The sequence below is a fragment of the Coccinella septempunctata genome, chromosome 2, assembly GCF_907165205.1.
Source record: "Coccinella septempunctata chromosome 2, icCocSept1.1, whole genome shotgun sequence".
Classification (NCBI taxonomy): domain Eukaryota; kingdom Metazoa; phylum Arthropoda; class Insecta; order Coleoptera; family Coccinellidae; genus Coccinella; species Coccinella septempunctata.
The window spans coordinates 971,663-995,409 of record NC_058190.1 but is presented as its reverse complement, the minus strand read 5'-3'; the positions used below and the strand labels follow the sequence as shown (position 1 = coordinate 995,409).

General features: G+C 36.6%; 6 protein-coding genes and 1 long non-coding RNA gene across 8 annotated transcripts in view; 4 read left to right on the top strand and 3 right to left on the bottom strand.

Moving 5' to 3' along the window:
* LOC123308513 (tyrosine-protein kinase hopscotch) overlaps positions 1-527 on the top strand; it is an 84,283-nt gene extending 83,756 nt beyond the window's left edge. Inside the window, exon 19 of the mRNA XM_044891207.1 lies at positions 274-527. Coding sequence (XP_044747142.1) covers positions 274-409 — 136 coding nt within the window. The 3' untranslated portion in view covers positions 410-527. The remainder of the gene's footprint in view (positions 1-273) is intronic.
* A 2,148-nt stretch (positions 528-2,675) lies between these two features.
* On the top strand, positions 2,676-5,101 carry LOC123308557. The gene is made up of 2 exons (XR_006537144.1): positions 2,676-3,491; positions 4,313-5,101. It is a non-coding gene; the product is annotated as an uncharacterized LOC123308557 (long non-coding RNA).
* Positions 5,102-6,370: 1,269 nt separating this feature from the next.
* LOC123308519 (inhibitor of nuclear factor kappa-B kinase subunit epsilon) lies at positions 6,371-15,312 on the top strand. The gene is made up of 2 exons (XM_044891214.1): positions 6,371-7,149; positions 7,268-15,312. Exons 1-2 carry the CDS (start codon positions 6,726-6,728, stop codon positions 9,058-9,060), a joined length of 2,217 nt encoding a protein of 738 aa, XP_044747149.1. The 5' UTR covers positions 6,371-6,725; the 3' UTR covers positions 9,061-15,312.
* Positions 10,230-11,863, bottom strand: LOC123308700. The gene is made up of 4 exons (XM_044891469.1): positions 11,707-11,863; positions 11,382-11,656; positions 10,978-11,293; positions 10,230-10,873 (listed from the first exon to the last, which is right to left on the bottom strand). Exons 1-4 carry the CDS (start codon positions 11,861-11,863, stop codon positions 10,230-10,232), a joined length of 1,392 nt encoding a protein of 463 aa, XP_044747404.1.
* Positions 15,313-16,590: 1,278 nt separating the features above from the next.
* LOC123308551 (BAG family molecular chaperone regulator 2) lies at positions 16,591-18,933 on the bottom strand. The gene is made up of 3 exons (XM_044891268.1): positions 18,751-18,933; positions 18,471-18,692; positions 16,591-18,415 (listed from the first exon to the last, which is right to left on the bottom strand). The coding sequence occupies exons 1-3, from the start codon at positions 18,782-18,784 to the stop codon at positions 18,063-18,065; spliced, it is 609 nt and encodes a 202-aa protein (XP_044747203.1). The 5' UTR covers positions 18,785-18,933; the 3' UTR covers positions 16,591-18,062.
* Positions 18,934-19,393: 460 nt separating this feature from the next.
* LOC123308535 (zinc finger Y-chromosomal protein 1-like) lies at positions 19,394-21,021 on the bottom strand. Its single transcript, XM_044891242.1, has 3 exons — positions 20,811-21,021; positions 20,559-20,756; positions 19,394-20,414 (listed from the first exon to the last, which is right to left on the bottom strand). Exons 1-3 carry the CDS (start codon positions 20,906-20,908, stop codon positions 19,442-19,444), a joined length of 1,269 nt encoding a protein of 422 aa, XP_044747177.1. The 5' UTR covers positions 20,909-21,021; the 3' UTR covers positions 19,394-19,441.
* Positions 21,022-21,072: 51 nt separating this feature from the next.
* On the top strand, positions 21,073-23,117 carry LOC123308527 (zinc finger protein 64-like). Of its 2 annotated transcripts, XM_044891230.1 has the most exons (3): positions 21,073-21,324; positions 21,407-22,588; positions 22,676-23,117. In XM_044891230.1, exons 1-3 carry the CDS (start codon positions 21,278-21,280, stop codon positions 23,010-23,012), a joined length of 1,566 nt encoding a protein of 521 aa, XP_044747165.1. In that variant the 5' UTR covers positions 21,073-21,277; the 3' UTR covers positions 23,013-23,117. The 2 variants fall into 2 exon arrangements, with proteins under 2 accessions (XP_044747165.1, XP_044747164.1); XM_044891229.1 differs by having other exon boundaries at positions 21,076-21,324; positions 21,407-23,117.
* Positions 23,118-23,747: the final 630 nt, after the last annotated feature.

The window sequence follows — 23,747 nt, the reverse complement described above, 5'->3', positions numbered from 1 at the left end:
CTACAAAAGAAAATTACTTCTTTGTAATTATGTATTCTGTTTGATGATTCCGTTTTGTCCACACTGTTCTCTTTTAGTGCCCTGAAGAAGTTTATATATTAAACGAAACGTCGGCTTAGTACACAAGTGGTTTTTTTGTTCAAGACCTTCAAACCTATCAAACTTCCCATTGGTGATTATTGAGGTCGTTAGCACTACTTCTGAATATATTATTGTCTATTGAACAAAATCAGTTCACAATGTTCGTTTTGTTTTCACCTTATTCTATTTCAGGTTCCCATGTCCACCGATGTGTCCGCAGGCCGTCTACATACGCATCATCTATCCTTGCTGGCACAACGATCCTCACGAGAGACCGTCCTTTTCGAAATTGATATCCGAGACGGAGGATCTCTTGACCCAATACTGAAATGTACTTACGCTGATACATCTTCGGGTCTCGTTATGAATTCCAATTTTTTTGGTGGCTGTGCTGATTATGTTCTCATGACTCTCATTATGCGAAAATCGACCCCAATTTTAATTGAGCGCGAGCGCACAAGCATCTCCTGATACGAAAACTGATTTTAATGAATTTTATACATTTTCGACTTGTGTTAATCGACTGCTTCAGGTCAAGCAAGTCGTGGTAGGTTCGAATCAGTTTTCGCGAAGGTGTGTAGCTCTGTGACTTTCATCTTGTGTTCACTACAAACTTTTATAAATTTTAGACGCGTCATTTGGTGTGCGGAAAAATTTTAAATTTTCCGCCATATACAGAGTGGGTGAAGAGTAACGCTTAAGATTCGCATCTTCGGTGGTTACTAATTTGTAGGAATATCCTGGAATAGGTCAATTTTTTTTTTTTTAAATCGCCGAACTATTATAAATTGACCTCCAAATATTTCAAAAAATATTCGAATTCAATAAGTAGAACCAGTCATTAAAATAAAAAAAAAGCTTGATAAAAAGTAAGGGTTGCCAGTTAAAAAGTTTAATCTCCCTCCAACCCTCTTAAGGGATGCATGATAAACTCCACAATTGTACAGGGTGTTTGGTGAACATGCGGCAAAATTCAATGGGTTTTTCCCTGGACTATTCTAAGAATATTTTGTTCTTAGATTTTATAAGAAGAACCTCTCGATTTCAAAGATATAGGGCGACTCACAACGTTTCATCATCAAGAAGTAAACTGTGTCCCATTTTGGTTGAAACTGCAATGTATCTCAGCTATTATAGAAGATAGAGACATGGGGTTTTCACGACCCTGTATCACTTTTTTGTAAAACTCTTAAAGCCACAAACAGAAATATTCCAACTACTTTTGTTCCTGAAATACAAGGCGAAAACGAAAATGTTCACTTTTGGTGATGTTATTATTTCTCAGGCCCTGTATAAGGTTGAAAAAAAAATTAAACTGCTTGCAATAGATATTTTAACATAAAAGTTAGTGGCGTATTTAAATTTTTTTTTAGCTCACTGTTTTTAAGATTGGGCACAAACTCGGTATTTTTTAATTGGAACAACCATTGAAACGTCAAATATTTGCAATTCTTTGTTCTGAATACATTGATGTATCACAACCTTATCTTCAATAAATTCCAGCATAAAAAATCAGAAAAATCCATATTTATGTTTGTTTTTTTAACAATAGGCCATGAATTCTTACACACATGCATTCAATTATTACTTTTTCAAAACGCCACGTAATTTAAACCTTTTTATTTAATTATATTTTAAACATAAACTCAAAATATCACTTTGTAACATAAACTTCGAAATTTTGAGTTTATGTTTAAAATATAATTAAATAAAAAGGTTTAAATTACTATTTATTTAATTATATTTTAAACATAAACTCAAAATTTCGAAGTTTAAATTACTATTTATTTAATTATATTTTAAACATAAACTCAAAATTTCGAAGTTTATATTACAGAGTGATATTTTGAGTTTATGTTTAAAATATAATTAAATAAAAAGGTTTAAATAGCATGGCGTTTTGAAAAAAGTAATAATTGAATTCATGTGCGAAAGAATTCATGGCCTACTGTTGAAAAAACAAACATAAATATTTTTCAAGCTGGAATTTATTGAAGATTAGGTTGTGATACATTAATGTATTTAGAAAAAAGAATTGCAAATATTTGTCGATTTAATATGCAGGTTGTTGCATTCAAAAAATATCAAGTTTGTGCCCAATCTTAAAAACACTGCACTAAAAAAAAAATTTTCGAATACGCCACTGAATTTTATGTAAAAATATCTATTGCAAGCTGTTTAAATTTTTTTTCCAACCTTATACAGGGCCTGAGAAATAATAACATTTCCAAAAGTGAACATTTGCGTTTTCGCCCTGTATTTCAGGAACAAAAGTAGTTGGAATATTTCTGTTTGTGGCTTTAAAAGTTTTACAAAAAAGTGATACAGGGTCGAGAAAACCCCATGTCTCTATCTTCAATAATAGCTGAGATACAGTGCAGTCCCAACACAGTGTACAGGGTGTTTGATAAAAATGCGTCAAAAATCCAAAGGGTTATTCCCTGGGTTATTCTAACAATCTAAAAAAACCTCCCTCCATTTCAAAAATACAGGGTGAACTAATTTGCGAGACTTACAACGTTTCATCATCAAGAAATACATGGAAATCTACAATGAATTTTCAAAGTGAAATCGATCTAATAATAATAATAATTCTACTTCCGAATTCTTTGTAACTTATGATCTTAGATAACCTCACAAGGAATAATCGAGGGGGTTTAAGTCCGGGGATCGGGCAGGCCACAAGTGTTTTTTTTTTTCATCCTGTATCTTTGAAATGAAGTGGTATTCCCAGAAATCATCAAGGAACAAAATATTCTTTGTCCAAGGAAAAAGCATTTGAATTTTTGCTGCGTGTTTACCAAACACCCTGTTTAGGTGAAAATTGACCTGTTTGACCATTTTTTCTAGGAAATACCGAAGATATGATTTTCGCGCGTTACTTTTGAATCACTCTGTATACAGGGTGTCTTGCCGGGAAAGCCCGTTAGGAGTTTACGGAGAAATATACAGGGTGTAAATGGATAGTTGCGACAAATTTAAGGGGTGATTCCTAGTCGAAACATAGTCTGGGTCTTTTTTATAATTTTTTTTAGCAACCCCTGCTTATATACAGCTCCCTAAAGATGGCAAGTAAAAAGTCATTTCTGATTTTTTTCTCATAAACCAGAAAACTGACTGAAATTAAATTGTGCAGACATTCTATGGACAAAAGTTTCGCACCATTAAAAATTATTTCTGATTGATTAAGAACTAACGATTTTCGGGAAAAAAAATTCATCAACAGGTACGTAGCGTATACAACTCTTTTTTATTGCCCATAGAATGTCTACCTCATTTCATTTCTGTCAATTTTCTAAGAGAAAAATCGAAAATTGCTTCTCAGGTATCATCACCATTGAAATTTTTTCGCAGCTGTTCACTAGCACCCTGTATATCTGTTTGAAACTTTGTTTTAAGATATAAAGCAGGTTAACTTCACTTTTGAAAAATTCGCAAGAATTTATGGCTTTCAGTTATACGCTTATTTCAAATAAAACAACCTGTATATTATTACATTTTCAATTTCTTCGTACTTTTGATCGGCGCTTCTGTTGGGACACCCTGTATAAAAACTCTTGCCAACCTCGTAAATATTCGATTGCTTTTGCAATGGAAAGTTCAGAAACGCCTGACAACATTGTAAATATTCGACGAAATATTCGCAATGGAAACGTATTTTTTTAAATTTTGTTTATTATTATTATTATTTGTTTAGTTCATCTATATTATCTTGAAAAGCGCCGGCGTTCAAATCCAAGTTATACGATTGAAAATTTGAATTGTGTTTTCAAAGTTGGTTTTTTGACATAATCTAGAGATTTTTCTGTGTTTCAACACTGATGGTTTCATCACAGAACAACTACTAAAGTGTCAATGTAAGTTTAAAAAAATTGCAACTTCACATAGAGCGATTATCCGATGATTTTTAAATTATTGAAGCAACCGAAAAGCTGAAATAACATTAAAAAAAAATACGTTTCCATTGTAAATGTTCTGTCGAATATTTACAAGGTTGGCAAGCGTTTCTGGACCCGTTATATATTGTGTTTTCAAAGTAATTATTTGAAATTTTGTCTGTGTTTGAAGCATAACATCGATGGTTTCGTCACAGAACAACTACTAAAGTGTCAGTCAGTCAAAGGCTTTGTCACACCACAGAACAACTAAGTAGTCGAAGTGTTCTGTGATGAAACCATAAAGTAAAAACGAATAGTGTCAAAATTAAAAAAAAAAGGTTTTGGTTTACAAGGTTGGCGAGCGTTTCTGAACTCGTCCATCGAGTGGCATCGATCGGGGTTCATAGAACAAATGATGTACCTTCTGATTGATTGATTGTGATTTAAAATTAAGTACAAAACCGTTAATTCGTGTAAGGTTATGATTGTTCCGATACCCGTTTGTCGGGCTGACAATTTGGAGTTGGATAATATTTTATTTTTTCAAAAAAACGTGAGACTGAGTTAGTTTTAAGTAGATAACCTATAATGAAATTATCGATAAGGATCAAACTGCTGGAATATTTTTGAAATGGTCGGAATCTAAGGAATTTATCAGTGAAATTTTCCTTCCCAAGGATATTCAACAATGTCAATTCAAATGTTTTGTACCAGATTTCCGATTCACAGATGCATTCGGAATTCCATTTTATTGTTTGGGAACTTGTGATAAAAAAGTTATTGATATCTAACATTTTTGCATTTGAGAAATGAATGTTGATGATTTATTGGATGACTGATGGATCGGGAGTTGTGAATCTCAAAAATAGTTTTATTGGAACTATATATATATATGTTATACTTTATATGTGTGAAAATTGTATTGAGATTTGATAAAGAAAAAAAATTGTGCTGTTTATCTATGATGTATTCATCTTTGAGAAAAAATGTCAAAAGTTTGTTGTACCGAAATTTTTTGAATGCGCGTTCAATTCAAATCGAATGGACTTTATTTCATGACATGAGATATTTTTGTGCCATTTTAGTGCAATAGTTGTGAATGACTATAATAGTTATTATATAATAAACATACTCTAATATAATAAAAATGTTTCATTGTGTTTTTTCCCTCCTTTTTCATTTCAGGAATCTTAACAATTCTATACGAGGTAAGTCTTTGACTCGTACAAATATTTTAACAGTAGATTCTTGACTTCAAAAGAAACTATATTTTTTCCTATACCATTTTTTCCAGTTCGGCCCTGATAAAAAGATATAGGTATTTTGAGTTTTCATAATGAGCTGTGCCACCCCTGGAAAAACAAAATTACCTGTCACAGAATTATCTAGTTATTCTATGACACTACACATCTGTGGATCTTTTAATATGAGTTGTATCCAGCCAAAGTACCCAATGTTTCCAATTTCACAGATACTTTTAATTTTTCTGCATCAAATTACTCGAAAACGGCGCATTATACGAGAAAATATGACGAATACGCTTATTTTACAAAATGTCCAAACATTTTAAATATCGGCCAACTTAGTTTCAAGAGTTAGATTCTTTGAATTTTTGTCTTTCCTTTGTCTATGCTTCAGAATGACTAGATGAATCTATGACACTATCTGTGGTTTTTTAATTACAACTTATATTTTCCATTATTTCAGTCGATCTTACATAAAATGGAAATGAGTTATCAAAGCAAAGAATATTTAGCAAACACAGAAAACTATAATGACCAAAAAATTCCCTTCAGAATAACGACCTAAATCTATGACACTACACATCTGTGGATCTTTTAAACAGAGTTGCATTCAGCCAAAGTACCCAATTTTCGAATTTCACAGGTATACCAACTTCTTGGGCTCTGAATTTCTGGTATTTTTATGGTATGTAAATTTTGTGTTCGGAGAAGACTTATCACATGAATAAAAAACAATATTCCCAAAATCACTATACATTCGATGAAATCGTTTGCGAGATATCATTGAAAACTACATTTTCAATGGATTTTCAACATCCTGTATCTTTTCAAATGAGCCGAATTGGAAAAAATGGTAGAGGAAAAGAATGACAAAAAGTATTTCTTTTGATCCATTTGACCTCAGAATTCTTTTTCAAAATCTTCTAAAAGTCAAGTCGTCAATATTTCAAATTTCAATCAACGGCAAGTATAATATAAGGAAACTGCATTTGTTCGACGCTTACGCCATCTTTCATTCGCACACTCCACTCTTACAAAATGCAGAACACTCACTCTTGGTTGGATACAGGGACTTGTGGTTTTCGATGACGTTCACTAGGTGGCAGACTCTATAACAATAATAAAAAAGGCAGTAAATTACAAAATAATTCAATTCAATTTCTCGTAGAGAGCAACTCTTTCACTCAAAATGTTCGATTTTCTCGTTAAAATAATAATACAGGGAAAAGAGTTATTACTTGATTCTTCTGTTTCTAATGCAGTGTTCTGTGGTTCTGTTATTTTGATTTCACAACAGAACAGCAGGAATCCCCTCTTTGTTGATGTTACAAACAATTCAAAACAAAGAATTTTCACCAGCTATTTAAAAGATCAATTATCGATATACCTCATTGATTGCAACATAAGACGATGATTTCTAAAGGATCAGATTCATACAAAACATATGGTCAGTCGTGAGATTTGTTAAAATAGACAATATTTTAGTTTGATGAAAATACCAGTATCCTATACGACCTGAGAAATGGCCTGTTTGAAAGGATCTCAAAATTATGTTTGGTCCACAACCAGTGTATTGGGCAAAGGAGCTACAGGTGCTGTTTATCAGGGTGTCAACAAAACGAACGGAGAGCCAGTGGCTGTGAAAACGTTCAACCAATTCAGTCACTTAAGGCCTAAAGAAGTTAAAATAAGGGAATTCGAGGTTTTAAAAAAGGTCAATCATGAGAACATTGTGAAATTGTTAGCCATTGAGGAAGAAGAGGGTAACGGTAGTAAAGTTATTGTCATGGAACTTTGCACTGGAGGAAGCCTCTTTAACATACTTGATGACCCGGAAAACACATATGGTTTGGAGGAGAAGGAATTTCTTCTCGTTTTAGAACATTTGACAGCTGGTATGAAGCACCTGAGGGACAATAACCTGGTACATAGAGATTTAAAACCAGGTAATCTTAAATTTTTGTTTCTTGCGGGTCCGGGGTCCCGACTACAAAACAGGTGATTATGTATAGTTGATAGATGTGAATATATAGGCAGATCTGAAATTTTATTTTTAATTTTCAGGTAACATCATGAAATTCATCTGCGACGATGGTTCGACAGTTTACAAATTGACGGATTTCGGTGCTGCAAGGGAACTTCAGGAGGGCGAAGAGTTCAAATCCCTGTATGGAACGGAAGAATACCTTCATCCAGACATGTTTGAACGGGCTGTGTTGAGAAAACCGGTGAACAAGACGTTCAGTGCTACCATAGATTTGTGGTCTATCGGAGTTACCATATACCACGTTGCCACCGGTAATCTACCTTTCAGACCTTACGGTGGTCGAAGAAATAAGGAAACCATGTACTATATTACCACGAAGAAGGAGAGTGGGGTTATATCCGGTATTCAGACTGCGGAAAACGGACCCATCGAATGGCAAAGGGATTTGCCAATAAGTTGTCAGTTGAGTGCGGGATTGAAAAAAATCGTTACTCCCCTCCTGGCGGGGTTGCTTGAGTTAGACACGAATAAAATATGGACCTTCGATAGGTTTTTCAAGGAAGTTACAAACGCGTTATCTAGGAAAGCTGTGAATATTTTCCATGTGAATAAAGCGCAAATGTTGAAAGTGTATATACACCCCGATGAGATGTACAATAATTTACAGTGTTATATTAAGGAACAGACGAGTGTTGAAGAGGGAAATCAATTGATGATCTTCAAGGGAAAACTGTATTCTACCTTTTTCGAAGATAGTACCAAAGCTTCCGGATTCCCAGTAACTGCAGATACAGATCCCCTCTTTTTATTCAATGATATTAACAATAATGTTGTTATTGATGCTTCGGTGGAAATTCCAATATTTCACAAGTTTTCCGACAACGTCCACTTGGAAAACGATGCGACTCAATCGAAATTAGCCTGTAGCATCGGACACCTGTGTCGGAGGCACATTGAGAGGTACTCGTGGGCTTCCCAACTGATGGAACATGCCGTTGAGAATTTCTCGAGGTACATCAACAGCGACCTCTGCGAATTGCACGTAATAACCCAACATTTACTGGAGAAGATCAAACTTCACAAGAATAACGCTGAAATATTGCAACTTTGTAAACGTATCGGTGGCAGTGTTTTATCTGGTAAGGAGTTCCAGGTCGGGCCTCAGGAATACATGAAAAGACTGGAAAAACTGGATCCGGCCCTTAGTGAATGTGCCTCGAAAGTGAGCCAGTTGCATCAACGGTACACGGTGGAGAACACTCTGAAACTGGAATGGGACACTTCGATCAGATCGGTGACGAATCCGTGGAAGACCAAAGCGCCTGCCAAGGCTCAGACGCTCGTCGAACATCTGAGGGACTCCTGGCAGCATTTGGTGAGAGACAGGGCCACCAGGACCCTTTCGTTCAACGACGAGCAGTTTCACATCCTGGAGGGTATCAAGATAACGCAAACCATCAACCGTGTGAAAATCTTGCTCGAGTTGGAGGTGTACCCGCAGTATTCCCAATTGTCGGATGCCTTGAGCGATTGGTACAAAATTGCACAGACTGTTTATTTGCAGACCGCCATGATACTCAAGAAGGACGTGGATAATATCGATAAGGCTCTGGGGGATTTTGGGGAGTCGTTCTCGATAGAAAAATTAGAGTATACCGAGTTGGTGAATAAACATTTGGACGCTAGTAAACAGGGTAAGAGTGAAAACGGTGATAGTAGGATTAGGAATCAGAGTATAAGGGCCTTGTATAAAGCGCATAAAATGTTAAAGCACGAGATAAATGTGGGGCTGATGAAGAATTCGGAATTGCTCAATGAAATCCATAAGATAACTCAGGCGCAAACGTTCACTGTAGATTCCCTTCAATAACGATATCCTGGATATTGTTAATTAAACAATTTTTCCAAAGAAGCGTAGATTTTTTCATGAATATGAATAAGTGAATCTGATAACTGAACCAATGGTGGGTTTTGGTACTCGCTGTTGATTTGTGCATGAAATTGGCCCAGCATTTTTCTAATTTAATTTATTGTGCTACTTGCGGCCTTCAAATTTTTTCTTTATTCCATACGGTTCTCAAGATATTTCACAAAGTGTGTAGAATTGGCCGACCCAGCATTCGGTTTCAACAGTTGAAAAAGATTGACCTATATAGGGCGCCCCAAATTCGATGTCCAAGCTATTTTCCAGAGAAAAAAAATGGTGAGAATGTCAATTGAGATTTTGATGATTTCTTCAGGTTCACTTAAATTTTTCCTCATTCAAGTAAGGGATCTGTAACTTGAATATTTTACAGAAAGTAGAAATCCACAGGCATTCTGAAAAAAAGTTTACTTGTTTCAGATTTTGAATTATGAAGCAAATTGAATATTTCTTGATGCAAACTAGCAACTAGCCTACTAGATATTGGGTTAGGTTAACCCAACCTAACCTACCTAACTTCTAATAGGTTAGGTTAGCCCAACCTTTTTTTTTTTTTTTGCCCTGAAGGGGAAAAACTCTACCAGTCATCCCGGCAGCTGGGCTGTGCAATGCCGCCGGTTTGTGTGGGGCTCTCACCCACCAAAAACCCCACCTCCTGTATACATCACCTGGACACGGGACTGCATTGCATTACATCATGCCCTGGTGATGTCACCTCGTTACTGACCTCTTTCGTCTCTTTGCTTTCTCTTCAACACCGTCTCAACCAATTCCCTCAACAGATTCCATGTGTCGGGGTCGTTTATAGCTCTGGTCATGATCCTATCTACAGTAAAGTCCTCACCGATAGCCTCTAGGATTTGTTGTCTTTCTGTGCTCCACCTAGGGCACCCGAAGAAAGTGTGTTCCACAGTGTCTTCTAGGCTGCAATATGTACAGCAACCATCCGCAGACTTCCCAATACGCCACTTGAAGGCCTCAAAACATCCATGACCGCTGAGAAATTGGGTCATATAGTAATCTACCTCTCCGTGCTTGCGGTTAATGTAGGGTCTCAGGTCAGGCAGAAGTCGTCTCGTCCATGAGCCATTTTGGGATGAAGCCCATGCTTCTTGTCATTTTCTTAAGGTTGTGCGCCTTGCTTCAGGCTTTTCAACTTCCGGGTTTTCATAGATGCTCCTCCTTTCCTCGACCAGCAAATCGATTGGGCAGGAGCTTGCTATGACTGCGGCCGCCTCGCTGGATATCGTGCGGAAGCCCCGACATATTCTCAGATTAGTCAGCCTCTGTACTCTTCTGAGAGTGTTCCTGTACGCCTTCACTCTCATCGCTGTCCCCCAGACCGGAGCAGCATACAGCATTATGGAGTTTGTGACCCCTCCCAAAACTCTTCTCTTGAACTCGCCTCCTCTCCCTATATTTGGCATAATACGGGACAATGTAAGTGCTTTCTCCTTTGCTTTGCCCGAGATATGCCTGATGTGCTGTTTAAAACTTAGCTGTCCGTCCAAGATCACCCCCAAGTATTTTATTTGATTGCTCGGGCGAACCTCCTTCCCAGCGATGTTGAAACACAACTGTTTCACATGTTTCCTACCTACCATGAGCAAAGCCTCTGTTTTATGCGCGGCAATGGACAGTTCCCTCCCAGCCAGAAAACTACATATTAGTTCCACGGCGTGCTCCACCTTCTCCTTCAAGCTCGTCTCATCTCTCGCTCGTACTATTATCGCCAGATCATCCGCGTATGCCAGCACTTCTACGCCTTCCAGGTATGGGTCAGACCGGGTCAATGTTAATGTCCCACAGTAGTGGACCCAAAACCGATCCTTGCGGCACGACGCAGCAAAATGTGCCTCCAACCCGCAGCGTTGAAGGCTTTTGTTATATCAAGCGTCACCAGGACACATAGCCCTCTATGCTGATAGCAACTCTCTATAACCTTTCTTGCAGTCCTAACCACCGAGAGCAAGGCATCAGTGGTACTGCGTCCAGGTCTGAAGCCAAACTGTCTATCAGATAAGTCCTCTCCATCCTCCATCTCCGCCCTGAGTCTTTGGAGAATCAGCTGTTCCATCAGTTTCGAGGCAGAACTCACTAATGAGATGGGTCTTAATTTGCCTGGAGCATCAGCATCCCCTCCCGACTTCCTGATCAGAACCAGCTTGGCGGTCTTCCACTGAAAGGGGAAACACTCCGGACTTCAAGATGTCGTTCATTGTCTCCGTCAATAATTCAGGTCGACTTTTGGCTATCTCCACAATGACCTCTGCCGGAACGCCGTCCATTCCTGGCGCTTTACCTTTCCTCAGCTTACTAGCCGCTGCCACTATATCCTCATTGGTGAAAGGTATAAACTCTTCTACCGGTAGTGTCGTCCTCTGGAAGGGTGCTCTTATAGGGAAAAGTTCTTTCAGAGCTGCCTCTGCAGTTTCTCTGCTTATCTTTTCGGCTGTTCTTGGGAATTTACGGCAAACTATCTGGAAGGCCTTTCCCCAGATATCGTTCTCTAACTCACAGCAGAGTTCTCTCCAGCATCTGTCTTTCGACGTGCGTATTTTGGTCCCTAGGTTCTTTTTCGCGTCTTTCTACCCTTTTTCCAGAGAGGAAGGTCTTCCGTGTTATTAGCTTTCTTTCTGGCCCTAGTGAGTTTTCTGCGCAGAGAGATGCACGTTTTCCTTTCCCTGTTTATGTCCGGAGTCCACCAATAAACCGCCTTGTGTGTTGTATTATTCTTGATTTTCCTCATGGTTTTTTCGCAGATGGTTTGCAAAAGCTTGTTCAGCCAGTCAGCATTTTTGGTGGGTGGGAGCTTTACTTTTTCGACGAATTTTCTCAGTTTTTCTTTATTTAGGCTCTTAGTATTATATCTGGCGTTATTAGTTCTTCAGCCCATGGCTGTCGACCCGTCGTCCACTATCCTGAAGGAAATGTAATTATGTAGGCTGAGACTTTCTAAATCCCTAGCCACATGCCACTGCTCAATTCTATGGGCGAGCCTTCCTGAACTCAGTGTTAAGTCGATCGTTGACTTCGATGAGCCCCACCCTTTCAAAGGTGGGTACGCTTCCTCTGTTTAGTACAGCCAAGTCATTTGCGGCCATCCACTCCTGCAGGACAAAACCTCTCCCATTCTCGTCAACATTACTCCATGATGTGCTTTTGGCGTTGAAACCCCTGCGATCAGAAGTTGTTTCCTTGTGCTTTTAAGGTCCTGTTCTAAGCTTCTAAAGAAGTGTTCCTGTATATCCGAGCTGCAGTTCGGTGAGAGATAGCAGCTGTATATTCGGAGGTTTTCATTCTCGATGAAACAGAATCCATTTTGTTTGCCAGTTCGGACCAATTTGAACGAGCTGTCCTTGATGAGTATTGCTGCATCCTGTTTGAGGTCGTAGATGCAGTTTTTGGCCCCAGCAATTATTTTTTGATTTGGCTCACTCACGATAACAATGCTGGTCTTTAAACGGTTGGTGTGGGCTTCCATCCTAAATTAATTTGTAGGAGGTGCAGGGCCATTTAACGCACACACATGTTTAAATAAATATGGTTTTCGGTGTATAAATAGTATACAATTTTTATACTCTAAAGGGTGTAAAGGGCCCGTCAAAGTAAAATCACAGCCAATGTATATCGGTATTCTATCACAGCTCGGTTCATGTTTATCACAGTTGTTTTTCCATACATTTAACACACACACATGTTTAAACAAATATGGTTTTCGGTGTATAAAGTGTCTACAATTTTTATACTCTACAGGGTGTAAAGGGCCCGTCAAAGCAAGATCACAGCCCAGGTATATCGGTATTCTATCACAGCTCGGTTCATGTTTATCACAGTTGTTTTTCCATATTTTTGGTAATTTTAAATTTTGTTCCTCCGTATTAGTCTTGCTTCAGCATACGGCACTTCTATTTTGCAGCTAGCGAAGACTGTTTGCGGTAGGTCCTTCTCTTTTGGCTCTCCCAAGTGCTCTCTTGTACTGAGGACATTTGCTAGTTGCAGCCCTGTGGCCGGTCACATTGCAAATTGGACATTTCTCCTCATTTGAGCATTCCTTGCTCTTATGGCCTTCCTTTCCACATCTGTGGCATTGATTTGTCCTTTCTGTGCCGTTGCATTTTATTGCCGTATGACCGACCTCCTAGCATTTATAACACTTTTCTAGCTCAATTCTCCGTTCCACAGAGCACTTTGTCAGGCCTATTTTGAGGGACTCTTTGAGCAGTTCCTTTGCTATAACCTCGTTCGTCGTGACCGTGACGGCTTGTGTGTTATTTCTGTCTGGCCTAGGTCAGCCCAACCTAATCTACCCAACTCCTAGTAGTTAGATTAACCTAACCTACAATAAGTTAGCTTAAGTTAACCTAACCTACCTAATTTCTAGTAGGCTAGGTTAACCCAACCTAACCTACCTAACTTCTAGTAGGTTAGGTTAGCCCAACCTAATCTACCTAAGTTCTAGTAGTTAGATTAACCTAACCTACAGAAAGTTAGGTTAAGTTAACCTTACCTACCTAATTTCTAGTAGGTTAGGTTAACCCAACCTAACCTACCTAATTTCTAGTAGGTTAGGTTAGCCCAACCTAATCTACCCAACTCCTAGTAGTTAGATTAACCTTACCTACAATGAGTTAGGTTAAGTTAACCTAACCTACCTAATTTCTAGTAGGCTAGGTTAACTCAACCTTACCTACCTAAGTTCTAGTAGTTAGATTAACCTAACCTACCTAATTACCTGAATTAGTATAGTTGAATTATTGAAGTAATTATCACCAAATATTGGACCTATTCAGATGATCCCTACAACTATTAATAAATGGGAAAAAATTTGTGCTTGTTTCAGATTTATTTGAATTATGAAGCAATTTTTTAATGCAAATTAGCAAATTCATAGCCTACTCGAAGTAAGGATAGGTCAACCTAACCTACTAGAAGTTAGGTAGGTTAGGTTAATCTAACTACTAGACTTCTAGTAGATAAGGTAAGGTTAACCTAACTACTAGAAGTTAGGTAGGCTAACTGAAATTGTAACCAAAATAAGCAAAGAAAACATTTCTCACTTCGCTTTCTCAGGGCTACAAAAAACGAGACTGAGGAAGATCAATAATTGAAATGATCGAAAGTCTGGGAATTATTAAGAATTGTCTTTTCTTCCTGTCCTTCCTCCACAAACATTACCATCAAATATATTACAAGGACACTATATATTAACCATGTCCCATATTTTTCAATTACGGACCTGGAATTTTTCGAAAATTTAAATGTGATTATATCGACGTGTGCAAGTGAATCATATATTTCAAATGTCAACCGACTATACTGGTTGGTTCAAAAGTTATGAGAAATTGAAATTTTAGGTGAATACATGAAGCACCCTGTATCTCGGTTATGGAATTGATTAGACCTATCATATATGGGTTTTTTGGACTCGCCTAGGGTAGCTCTAGCTCAAGTTATTGTATGTTCATTTACCAATGAAATAGCCTGTATATAATGTATAATGCATGTGTGAAAGAGTTCAACTTAGCTTCATAATTCAAAACCTCAGAAAGGAAAAAAAATTTCCAGAATGCCTGCCAAAGTGAAAAAGTAGGTTCAAGTTTCAGATCTATAATTTCAAAGAAAAACAACAAGTTATGTGAACTTTTTGACATCGTCAAAATATCACTTGCTAAATTATATCGAAAAATAAGTTTTTATTTCGAAAATCGAAAAGTGCTGGGCCAACTTATTCGCACTTAATATTTTAAATAAGTTACCAACCGAGTCTTCTTTGAATCGTCTTCATTTTTTTCTTAGAAATATTGCCGATATGCAAAAAAATTCCTAATTAATCTAGACTGAACCAATGATTCTTGTTTACGTATTAAAGGGGTGGATATCAGTATTTTTATAGTGTTAGTGTTTGATTAGGGACATCGAGGAAGTGTTCAATACTGCATTAATCCCAAACGTATTGAACTAACTGATCAACTAAAAACCTTCTGATCCAATCCTTTCTTGGTGCAATTAAGCGATGTTTATGCTCATTAGGCCAAACTCAAGTGGAATTGTGTAATATATAGCCGATATACAAATACACAAGTTGTATTTAAGTTCACTTGGTACGTGGAATAGAATATTTTTTATTAGAATTTGTCGAAATATTGTATCGAAGTGAGAATATTATATTTTCAGAATAAATATGATCGAAGTATATTCTTGAAGATTATTTATAAGCAGCATCTCAGGAGTTCGATTTTTTTTTCTTCTACAACTCCAGAGGATGTAAATAATTCCTTGTCGAAAAAAGTGTGAGTCTTAGTTGCAATTTTATTTTGTTTATTGTCAGTTTGAAATTGATAAATGCCAGAGTTTAAACTTTATCATTGCCAATTTGCTTCTGATTCGTGACAGTTTGAAATTGATGTTGCCAATTTGATTTTGACTAATGTCATATGCAGATGCGCAGCCAATATTTTAATTTTAAGAAAAAAATTGCCATATATCATTTAGTTGGGGAGCCCAAGAGGGAAATTCGGGATTTACTCGAGCGTGTCAGATTAATATAAGGGGAGATACTTTGGACTCTGTAGAGTACCTCTGCCAAAAATTAGACCTGTATATAGGGAGAATTGTCTAGGACAGCCTGTCAGAATAGTAAGAAAAAAACGATCGTTGCACATACTCGAGCGTGTTAGATAGATATATGTGGTTAATTACATGTTGATAAGTATACAGGGTGTGACGTAATGAATGGATAATATTGAGCCTGGGGGTAGAGGACTCTATGGCGGTTCAGAAAAATATATTTTACGTTTAGTCTTGGTGTCGTGGTTTTCGAGATATTGGAGATTTTCGAAAATTCAAGAGAATTACACCCTTCGCCACTCGTTTTGTAGGCAAGACTCCAAATGAAGGAATTTTTTCAAACTGTTTTTTGGATAGTATTCCTGGATAGATGATCTATCGAATGAATCATTATTTTTAAGGCGCATGAATAGTTCTTCATGAAAAAAAGATCTAACTCAACTTTTCCGTTTTGCTATTTTTTTTTTTCATAAGTTCAACCTAGCGCGGTGTAAAAAATAATATGGTTACCTGAGCGCCAATGCAAGAAAAAACATGCCCGTTTCATTGAGATTCCGAAAAAAATTTTTTTACCACTTTCAAGTCATCCATACGGCCAGCCCCACCACGCAAACTATCAGATATCCATTAATTCATTATCAGAGACATGTAGATATACAGTATCTGAATCTGACACGCTCTAGTATGTACACCTGCAGCATAAAAAAAAACTTTGTAAGGCCCTCTACTATTTCCATATTTCTTTTACACCCTTCACAAAAAGGTTGAAAAAAAATAGTCTGCTCTAGTGGAGCATACAGGCCAAAGGGTACTACTCCTTTTTGTCTGTGACTAGTGTGACTACTTCCTTTGCTGCAGTTCGGTAAACTGAATTGATGATGGTTCAATATCCAAAGAAACAGAATGGAATTGTAAATGTTTTTATTTTAAGACTTAACTGAACATACAATAATATGTTTAGTATTATGTATTCTTGAGAAGTATCGTGTGGGTTACAGAGTGAAAACTGTTTGAGCGAATTCAAAATATTCTAAATGAAATATCAGGTAAGACACTCAAATAAATGAAACAAGCGATGATTAAATTTATATTATCTTAATTCACAACGTTAACATGCTTATGTCCCGACACCTCATAAAAAGGGGGCAAGGCTGAATTAAAATTCGGAGGACACTTTCTGAAATTTCAGTAATGGAATGACGTTTGTCATGAAGCCGCTAGTTTTATCACAAAATCCAAGCTCAAGTTCGTAAATCGATAATAGCGATTGAAATACACTTTGAGAAATTCACACTGGATATTAAGCTAGTTGAACAATTGTCTGTGGTTTGATCAAGTGATTTGGCCAAATATTTGTGATATCACATTTTCACATCAAGTTATACATAACACACATATTCAACCAAATACGTTAATCGTGAATCACAGCCTTGCTAAAGTTCCTGAATGTTCATATCAAGTTGGGTTATAACTTTATTCAATCCAAAGAAATTAAGAATGGAATGCTATTCACATTTCGATTAAGTATGGACTCTTTACTAGCAGTGATCGGTTTCGTTCATAAGTTTTCCATAAGAAATAGATTGGCATCAGTCTCAACTTTGCGAGATTTTAGTTTAGGAAAAATCAGTTGTTGAAAATTTTATTTTCATATATTTTGACACTTACACTGAATTTTTCTAGGTTATGTCAAACAAAACCACAGAATTATTAAGGATTTGTGGTTTGCATAATCACAGACCAAAATTTTTTTCGTCGACGCCCATTCAGAAATTTTAAAATTCAAATCATGGAAAAAAACAGTCATTTTGAGCTGGAACTACACTCAAATGCCCATTTTTTTTCATGCGATTGAAATAAACTTATTATATTGTATATATTGATGAAATACTCAAAAAATTATAAATTTGCCAAGATTGAAACTTTTATCACGAGACTTTTTAGCCTCACTGCATTCAAGGAAAATACGTCAACAAAAATCTGAGAAGAGCATTAAATTGCAATATTATCTCAAAATAGTCAAAATGACTCCTTTTTCTCTCCATGATTTGACATTCAAATTTAATTTTTTTATCACGACATAAATTGACAATTCTATATTTCTTAATAACTTAACCTAGAAAAATCAAAAAAATTGCCAAAATTCATGGAGAAACTTCGCGAGTTTGTTGGAATTGAGAATGCTACCAATCGATTTCTTATGAAAAACTGCATGTACAAAAAATTACAAACCAAATCGATCACTGTCCATAAAGTGACATTCTACCTACAAAAGATTATGGAAAATATGCCAAACTAAAATTTATCGGAAACTATTGATGCATTCTAATGTAGAGTGCAAGAAAACCAACTGTAAAAAAAGTTATTAAAGAACTAAATTAAGGAATCATAGTGACGTTGTTGAGTTTATCGAAATAATTCAATAATCCTTGTAATCTTTTCTTCACCCTTTTCTGATCGTCAACCGTACAGCCAAGTAGAGCAGATTCGAAATTCTTATCAGTGATTCCTTCCTCTACATGGGATGAACAGGCATTCATGTAAGAGAGGCATTTTGCTTTGGCGTAATCGGCATCCGACTTAACGCACATGATCAAGCCATTAATCAGATGGTTCACCTGATGAAGAGCTTCTTCCTGGAGAGGATCACGTTGCGTTAAAATTTTCACTTCGACTGTAAGGCAACGGCTCAAAATTCGATCAGCATATCGGTTAACATCATCTCTATCATCTGAAAGAGGAAACGAATTTTACATTTTGAACAAAACGCTGTTGTCAACACGTACTTTCAGCAAGTTCGCCGATGATATCAGTGTTTCTAACCGAATCTATCGAAGACAACAACTGATCCCGATCTTCTTCCAACTGAGAAGCCTCCTTTCTCAACTTTTCCACATGACTCTCTAATACATCCAACAGTTCAATAACTCTTTCTTTAGGTCTTTTCGAATCGAATGTATTATTCTCGTCGATTTTCGGAAGTGGACATGAAGGAAAATGTGTACTACCTACAACGTTTGCAGATAATAACATAAGAAAACTACGTACTAAATTGCGATAACTTACTAGAAGGAGTTAGTGGAATAGGATCAACATCCATCCTAGCGAAATCTTTATTATCCAGGATTGGTAGAATATTAATGACCACTAAAAATTTAGTTCAAAAATCTGTCGAAACAACAGTTCCAGTAACCATCAAACAGTCTCATTTCTCGAAGGACAAATTTCTAGAACTTGAATGTCAGCTGTCCAATCTGATCCACAGAATATCAAATGCTTGCAACACAGAACACTATTTTTCTTATAATCTCTATGTCCAATGCACAGAACACAGAACACATTGAACCAAAGAGTTGCGATACAATTTCATCTTAAAGCCACCTGGTGGCAAAATTTACAAACGTAGGGTAGGGAATTGTTTTTATTCGCATTATGTTCAAATTGATTTGAATTTATATATTTGGATATCAAAATTGATTAAAAATCTGAGCCAAAGGTAGAAATCGAAAGTATTTTAGGATTTATGGATCAAATTGAAAAAAATCTCGCATTTTGTATTTTTTCTAAAGCAGTTATAGCCCTTCTAAGTGATAATCTTTGCTAAGAGACGTGATGAACCATTCATTTCGGAACATTATGTATATTACGCAAGAAATTTTTTTCAATTTTTGTGGGAAACGGGAGTTGGAATGGAAAAAGAACGACATGCTGATGTTTCACTACTTTATTCTAGTCAATGATATCCGTTAATTCACAACTATGACTTTTCAGATTTACTCGAGCGTCCCTTAATATTTAGATGAACCAAATCAATATGCCTTAAAAGGGTATCTTTTTTATTAGCACCGTATTCACACAGATGGCACTTGTATTCATTAACATTAAAATGAAGACAATTTATGTGTACCTCAAGCTCGTTTTTATTATTTGCAGCAAAATCGCATAAATGACACTTGTGCTTCTCGATATTCAAATGAACGGACTCGATATGGGCCTGAAGGACAGTTTCGTAATGTGTAAAAAATACACATAGATGACACTCCAATAGCTCAATTTTCAAATGAACAGCATTCACGTGTTCTTCAAGTTTGGCCTCCTGATCCGCTGCATATTCGCAGAGGTGACACTTGTATTCCTTAGTATCCGATTGGAAAGAATTCACGTGTTCATCGAGGAGATGTTTGATGTCCGTCGAGTATTCAGACAAGTGGCAACCGTAATCCTCGATATTTAAATGAACAGTTTTTATGTGAGTCTCGAGTGTCCTTTTTGAATTCGAAGCGTAATCACACAGGTGACACTCATATTTCTTGATATTCAAATGAGTAGAGTCAACATGGCTCCGTAGGTTTTCCCTTCTTCTTGTAGCGTACTCACATAAGTTACACTTGTACTTTTGTGATTTTTCATGTCCTCCACTGTTATCTTTGAGACTGGAAACATCCAATTCCTTTTTTTTGCCGTCAGGATTCTCATCCATGCGACTCTTTTGATTTTCGAAATGAGCCAGTTCAGCCAGTGGATCTAATAGTTGGGGCTTTTCATCGGTGCAAGAAGTGGATGAAGATTGATTTGAATTGCCATCTGGAACTGAGCAGATTGGGTCGGACCATGACTGATTTTCATCGACTTCACTTTTGATCATATATTCTTCCCTTACATAAACATCTTTTTGATCGATGAATTGTTCAATGACGTCTATAATTCCTGGTTCTTTCTTCATCTTCACACTGAAAAAAATGATCATTTTTGGTTACACTTAGGCTATGGAAGGTACAGAGAAGGAGAACAAACTAGTACTAAGAAACATGTCTCAACAAAACTTGAATTAGACCAGGTGGAGATGTGAACTCAAAATGGGGGTGAATACTCACTCGTCATAGATAGTAGGTACTCCTTGTTCAATATTAATACTTCGTGGCCCTTTCATGTGAGGAATGCTTCCTGCATATAGCATTTTCCGCGGATGAACGGTTCTGTACTGATTTTCGGTAAAATGTTCACAACACATTGTGTAGCGTTTCTCAAAATTTATGTCCTCACGCCCCGAAAATTCCGCCCACTTCAGGGCACTGTAAATATATGTATGAATAACCGAGTTGCATAGTACGAGTTCCAATACTCACATTTCCATTTTCTTTGGTAACGTGAAAAATGTTAATTCCGGAAAATTCTTCTTATTGTTTCCACAGTTCTTCACCATGCAGTAATTTCCGTACGACATGTTGGGGATTTCTGGTTTTGCACACTGTTATCTGTGCCTAAACATACAAAAAACCATGGGGGAAGAAGCAACTTTAAAAAAAAATAGCAACAAGGGAAAAAGTAAATCACAGATTGCAGACAGAGACAAAAGTTTCTGTCATAAAGTAAGTAAATAAGTTGTGTTCTGTGGTTTCTGTTACAGATTCTGGAAACTATGTTTCTATGGGCGCTAATTACAGGCACAGAACTTTTTTTTTGTTATGTAATCTGTGTTGTTTCTACTTCTATGAATTGACCAGAGACTTTCTCTATGGAATTGACAGTGATTTCTGTGTTTACCAGTTTTTTCAGATTTTCGGTGTTTTTGATAAATAAATAAAAAATTATTATGGGTGATTTTAGTCTTAATATTGAAGGAAGGATTGGCGTTGATGAGTGGGTATTTATTTTTATGATGTTACCATTTCCCTCTGCCTATTTTGTTCACTTGGTTCTCAAAAAACCCAATTTCTTTCAGTGTAAAGTTAGAAGAAAAATTAGGAGTCATTGACGTTTCTGAACAATTCATAGATGAAAAAGGAGTTCATGAAAGGGAAGAATATGTTTTCAAGAAAGAAGAAAGTTCCTCGAACAACCCAGTTACAGAAGACGATGCTTTCAGTTTTGAAGATCACAGAGAAGATTCCATAAATTCTGATCATTTGGATATTGAGGATCACAGCTGTGAATATGCGTCAAGAGCAAAATGTGAACTTGATGCACAATCCAAATCTGTTGATTTGAAAATCAAGTATCACAAGTGTGATTTATGTGACTTTTTCTCGAGAAGAAAAGGTAATCTTCAGAGTCATATCAACTCTATTCATTTGAAGATAAAGAATCACAAATGTCACATGTGTGACTATGCAGCGAGTGTGAAACATAAACTTGATACACATGTCAAGTCTGTTCATTTGAAAATTAAGGATCAAAAGTGTCATCTATGTGACTTTGCCACATTTCAAAAAAGCTCACTTCAGGCTCACATCAAATCTATTCATTTAAAATTGAGGAATTACAAATGCCACGTGTGTGAATATGCAGCGAACAATAAACGTACACTTGATGTACATCTAAAATCTGTTCATTTGGATATTAAGGATCACAAGTGTCACCTATGTGACTATGCCACCAGTAGAAAGAGCAAACTTCAACGTCATATCAAGTCTATTCATCTGAAGATAAAAAATCACAAATGCCACATGTGCGAATATGCTGCGAGTGAAAAACAAAAACTTGATTCACACGTGAAAACTGTTCATTTGAAAATTAAGGATCACAAGTGTCACCTATGTGACTATGCCACAAATGAAAAACACACACTTCGAGTACATATAAACTCCGTTCATTTGAAAATTAAGGATCACAAGTGCCACATGTGTGAATATGCTGCGAGTACAAAATATTCACTTCAAATGCATGTAAAATCTGTTCATTTGAATATAAAACCCCACAAGTGTAAGTTTTGTAATTATGCCACAAGTACGAAAGAATACCTTAACAGTCATGTTAATTTTGTTCATTTGAATATCAAACAGTTTAATAAGTGTAATCTGTGTGATTATGCTGCACATCATAAAGTGGTACTCGATCAGCACATCAAAACTGTACATTTGAAAATTAAGGATCGCAAGTGTCACTTGTGTGACTATGCTGCGAGTACTAAAAGTAGGCTTGAGATACATGTGAACAGTGTTCATTTGAATATCAAGAAGCACAAGTGCGATTTGTGTGACTATGCCGCGAATAATAAACATATTATCGAACAACATGTAAAATCCGTTCATTTGAATATTAAGGAGCAGTGCCATTTATGCGAGTACGCTGCAGGTAGCAAGCATAAACTCCAGAGGCATATCAACTCTGTTCATTTGAAAATTAAGGATCACAAATGCCACTTGTGTGAATATGCAGCGAGTGAGAAACGTAAACTTGATATACACATAAAAACCGTACATTTAAAAATCAAAGAATACAAATGTGAGCTGTGTGAGTACGTTGCAAGTAGAAAAGACACCCTTCAGAATCACATCAAGAATATTCATTCGAGAACAGAGAATCTCGAGTGCTCAATGTGCATCTAGTGACAAGCATCAACTTGAGCAACATGTAAAATCTGTCCATTTGAAAATTAAAGAACAGTACCATTTGTGCGAGTATGCTGCATGTAACAAACACACTCTCCAGAGGCATATCAACACTGTTCATCTGAAGATACGGAATCACAGTTGCACCATGTGTGAATATGCTGCGAGTGAGAAAGGTAAACTCGATGTACATATAAAAACGGTACATTTGAAAATCAAGGAATACAAATGTGACCTGTGCGAGTATGTTGCAAGTAGAAAAAGCACAATTCAAAATCATAGCCAGATTGTTCATTTGACAGCAAAGAGTCACGAGTGCTCATTCTGCAATTTATTTTGGGAGGATTTTGCATCTCTTCACAAACCTTTTAGGGCTTTCACTCCCAATCTCTGAAACAAAATTAATTAAAAATGAAATCAACGATTTGCTCCTGCGTGAATTCTTGCACTAATTTGTGTGCTGAGTACTTTAATAGGAATTAGGACAGGTAGTGAAGAACAAGACTGCTGAACTAAATGCCGACGTTTCGTCCGTATATTCGAACTTTTTCAAGGCTACAATGGAGATACAAGAAATTAATCAGTACAATCCAGTAAAAAACAAGAATAATGACGGCTAACAAACAACGATAAATTGCATAATTAAATACTAAAAACTTATGTGATATAGATGAAAACATTATACACAAAATAATAAATATCGAATAATAAATACGATGACTAGATAAACAT